Below are 4241 nucleotides of genomic sequence, written 5' to 3' on the forward strand. Positions count from 1 at the left end.
CTAAGGCAGGCATGGTTCCCTAAGGGATTGTTTTGGCTCATTTTCCTTCTTTTTAAAATATAAAAGAAAGGGGGATCTGTCGGGAGCCGTAGGCCCCTACCCCAGGAAATAGCAAGACCTGATTCCTGGCAAAGCTGTTTTTCAGACATCAAGGCTGGCCTGGTTTGAGATTAACCAGATGACTATACTTGAAAGCCTCTCACAAACATGTTGTTCTAACCCGGGCACTTAACGTTTGAGAGACTCCCTCATTTTCTCATGTAATTGCTAAGAAACTTTGGTATTACTCTGTAATCACACAAGTGTAACCTCTTAATTGATTTATAACTTGCTATATAGAATTGTGGTGTTACTATGGAATTTACTCTGTGATCAATTGGTGTGGTGTAATCATGATAATTGTTTTGTTAATAGAATTGCTCTGCCTCAATAGATTTGTCCCTGGCAACTTCCCCTTCTGCTTCCCTATAAAAACTTTGTGTAGATGTTCAATAAATGAGACTTGATCAGAAAGCCTGTCTTGTCTCCATTCTTCACGTCTCTTGTCCCTTTCTGTGCCCTCTCCTCTCTCCAGGTACCCACGTTGACTGTCCTGTGGGTCGGGACACCCAGGTAGAGAAAATTGACAGAAATCCAGATACCACAATAATTACACTGATCAGAATAGAGAAACGTCTAATGCTCTAAACGCAGAAGCATCAATATTTCTGGATTATTAAGGAACCACCCAGATCAGCTGATTCTCTCTGAGGTTATTTCTTTTCATACTTACTACCATCTATCTGTTAAATTTCATTCATTTGTTATTTTCTTTTGGCAGCAGGTCTTAACAAAATATTTTTAGATTAAGGAAATCATATGGGTCAATATTGCTGATCTGGGATCCAGGGTTCGTGTGAGAATCATGTGGAAATCTGAATTGCAGATTTCAGAAATTGAAGATTCCAGAAAAATGGTGGCTCAATGGTTAAAACAAGTGGCTGCTCTTCCAGAGAATCTTGTCTTCCAGCACCCACAGGGCACCTAAAAAACAACTGTACATCTGTAACTCCATTTCCAGGGGATCTGACATCCTCTCCTGACTTCCACGGACACTGTATGACATGAATATGCTTACATATATACAGGCTTTCACTCATACACATGATTTTAAAAAATTTAACATGTTTTTTATTCACATATTGAAAAGATGAGGATTTTGTATCATTGAAGCTCAGAAACACTATATTAAGGGCAAAACATCAGTAGCCACACTCACATCCAAACATCTATAGTAATAAGAAATAGTATCGTACATTATAGAATGCTGAAAGAAAAAAACGTGTTCTCTAATCCCCTTCATTTAAACTTTGTTTCTTGAATCTCTTCAGGATCCTGTGACGAATCTGCTTGGTCTTCACACTGTAGACAATGGGGTTCATGAGCGGGGGAACCAGAAGGTATACATTGGCCATAAGCACATGGACAACTGGGGAAGCATTCTGTCCATATCGACGGATCATGGATAGTCCAATCATTGGTGTATAAAAAGTCAGAACAGCACAGATATGGGAAATGCAGGTGTTGAGGGCCTTCACTCTCTCTGCCTTGGAGGCTATGCTCAACACCGTGCCCAGAATGAGGAGATAAGACAGGAGAAGAAGCAAAGAATCCAGTCCCATGGAGCAGATGACCACCATGAGGCCATAGATGCTACTGACCCAGCGGCTAGATACTGTTGTCTTTATGAGGTCCTGGTGCAGGCAGAAGGGGTAGGAGAGAATATTGATCACATGATACTGAAGCCTCTTCAGAAGAAAAGAAGCTGGAAAGACCAAGACTAAGGCCCTTCCAGCAATTGCCAAGCCAATCCCAGTGACGACACTGTCGGTTAGAATGGCTGCATAGCGTAGAGGTTCCCGGATAGCTACAAGGCGGTCGAAGGCCATGGCCAAGAGCACAGCTGACTCAATTATTGAGAAAACATGAATGAAATACATCTGGACAAGACAGGCATTGAAGGGGATCTCCCTGGCTTGGAACCAAAGCACACTGAACATGGTAGGTAAGGTCGTGGTGGAGAGGCCCAGGTCTGTGAGTGCCAGCATAGATAAAAAGTAGTACATCGGCTGATGCAGGGAAGACTCGGTTCTGATAGTGAAAAGGATGGTAAAGTTCCCTGCAACTGAAGTGGCATAAACCAAGAAGATGGGGATGGAGATCAAGCCATATCTGCTTTCAAGGCCAGGGAAGCCAGTGAGGAGGAATCGAGGGTACAGTGCAGAATTATTGACAACAGACATTGTATTGATAGAGGCACCCCAAGTCTGCAAGGGAAGAGAAGAGTATGGGAAATCAGGGTAAAGGTCAACACTGTAATAAAGAGCAAAGGCTGGATATATCTTACCTTGTGCTTAGTATTTTAATCACCCCTCTGCTCATTATATTAAATTATCACCTGTATTGATTAAACCAATGAATCATTTATTTTTTTCACTATTATATTATTAAGAATTTATTAAAGGACATCTGTAATATAAGCTTTAAATACTTACAAACTAGTGGGCAGAGAGTTAAATAAAATGTTCATTTAACGCTTTAAACATGATTTCAAAAACACAAGATTTTAAAGCCAGGTGTGAGGGTATATATGCCTGTAATCCCAGCACTGGGGAGGTGGAGGCAGGTGGATCTCTGGGAGACTGAGGACAGCCTGGTTTAAGTAGGGAGTTCTAGGCCAGCTGGTTCTACAGGGAGACCCTGTCTCACAAAACAAAACAAAACAAAACAAAACAAAACAAACAAAGCAAAACCAGAAAATGATCTAAACAGAGAAGCACTAAACTTAATTTAGGATACCAAAGATTTATTTAAAGTGGACTCTTGAACAGGGCCTCAGATGATAGCTATGAGTTAGGTGAAATCAGAGGGCTGTGATGTGCTTCTTGTACTAATGGGGCTCCATGCATGTGAGGAACTAATGGAACACAGTCTTATGTCCAGTAGGTGCATTCCAAGGTGCTCAGGCAAGCCAGACACTGTGTAAACAACATTTTATGTGCTGTTTCTTCTATACACATATATTTGTGATGAAGTTTAATTAATAAGTTCAACTTACTAGTAAATTAATAACTAATAAATAAAAGTTATAAAATGTGTTGACAAAAGTTATTTAATACAAATTATTTTTTTCTAGAATTTTCACTTAATAGTTTTAGACAAAGGTTGGCACCATACAATGAAATGGCAGAAAGCAGCACTGTGAGAAAGAGAAGATGATGTGGTGTGTAAAGATGCAGGGCCAGAGTGGCTCTTCACAGGGCTGTGAAATTGAGTTTAAGTAAAAATGAAAATAATTTTAAGTAAAAGTGGACTAGAAATTCTAAAAACAAATACTTGTAAATCTAGAGAGCTTAGATTTACTCCTGCAGAACATAAAGTACTAATTATAATAAAAGTAGCCAGCTTGAACAGATTTGTAGTCCATAGTATCAAAGGATCAATATTAGGAATGGTCTACTGGTCAAGAGAGAGGACAGGAAAAAGTCTTTAGGAAAATACTGTAGCAATAAAACAGTGGATGAAATTAACTTTTAGTAGTATTACAAGGGATAAATAAGTGTAAATATTATGTACAGAGAAAATAATCACAGATAATACAAATCATCATATGGTAAGAATAAAGCTAAGACATCTAGAATAAGTTCACTTATTTTGTTGACGTTTGCCATTTGTCTAAAAAAACAGGATTTGTCTAAACTAGTAGACAAGATGAATCCAACGAGGTTATAAAAAACATGAGATGTAGGTGTGTAGAGGAGTTGGTAAGCTGTGCCAAGCAAAGAATTTGTAATGTGTAGTAGAAGAGAAGAAAAAGTTTTCATAGAAAACAGAAAATGAAATCAAAGTAGGAAGGCACTGTCCAGTTACAGCAGAGTTTAGAGCTCTCTGTGTATCGGGGTATGCCACTTACAGGTATGGTCTGCTAGGCACCAGGCATTACATAATGGTTGCTTTCCATAGAATATTGTATACTAAAAAGTTATGAAAATTCAACAGCTGAGCAAGTTGTTTTCCTCCATCAAAGAAATCACAACTCACAGTTTTCTCTGACTATGCTAATTATATAACAAGTGATTCTGTACTGCTGTACAGAGGTTAATAGAAATGTTCTGGTATGGTAGTGTTCCCTTCCGTTTTTAGGAGCAAAAACAATCAAAAGATATTTGGGTAAATGTATATAAAATGTCTGACACAGTATC

The 4241-nt window shown here is 38.8% G+C and overlaps 1 protein-coding gene across 1 annotated transcript; it reads right to left on the reverse strand.

Moving 5' to 3' along the window:
• Positions 1-1328: 1328 nt before the first annotated feature.
• Positions 1329-2282, reverse strand: LOC103732083 (olfactory receptor 51G2-like). Its single transcript, XM_008830605.1, has one exon. It carries the CDS (start codon positions 2280-2282, stop codon positions 1329-1331), a length of 954 nt encoding a protein of 317 aa, XP_008828827.1.
• Positions 2283-4241: the final 1959 nt, after the last annotated feature.

Source organism: Nannospalax galili, unplaced genomic scaffold (assembly GCF_000622305.1).
Source record: "Nannospalax galili isolate Female #2095 unplaced genomic scaffold, S.galili_v1.0 scaffold635, whole genome shotgun sequence".
In the NCBI taxonomy this organism is placed as follows: Eukaryota; Metazoa; Chordata; class Mammalia; order Rodentia; family Spalacidae; genus Nannospalax; species Nannospalax galili.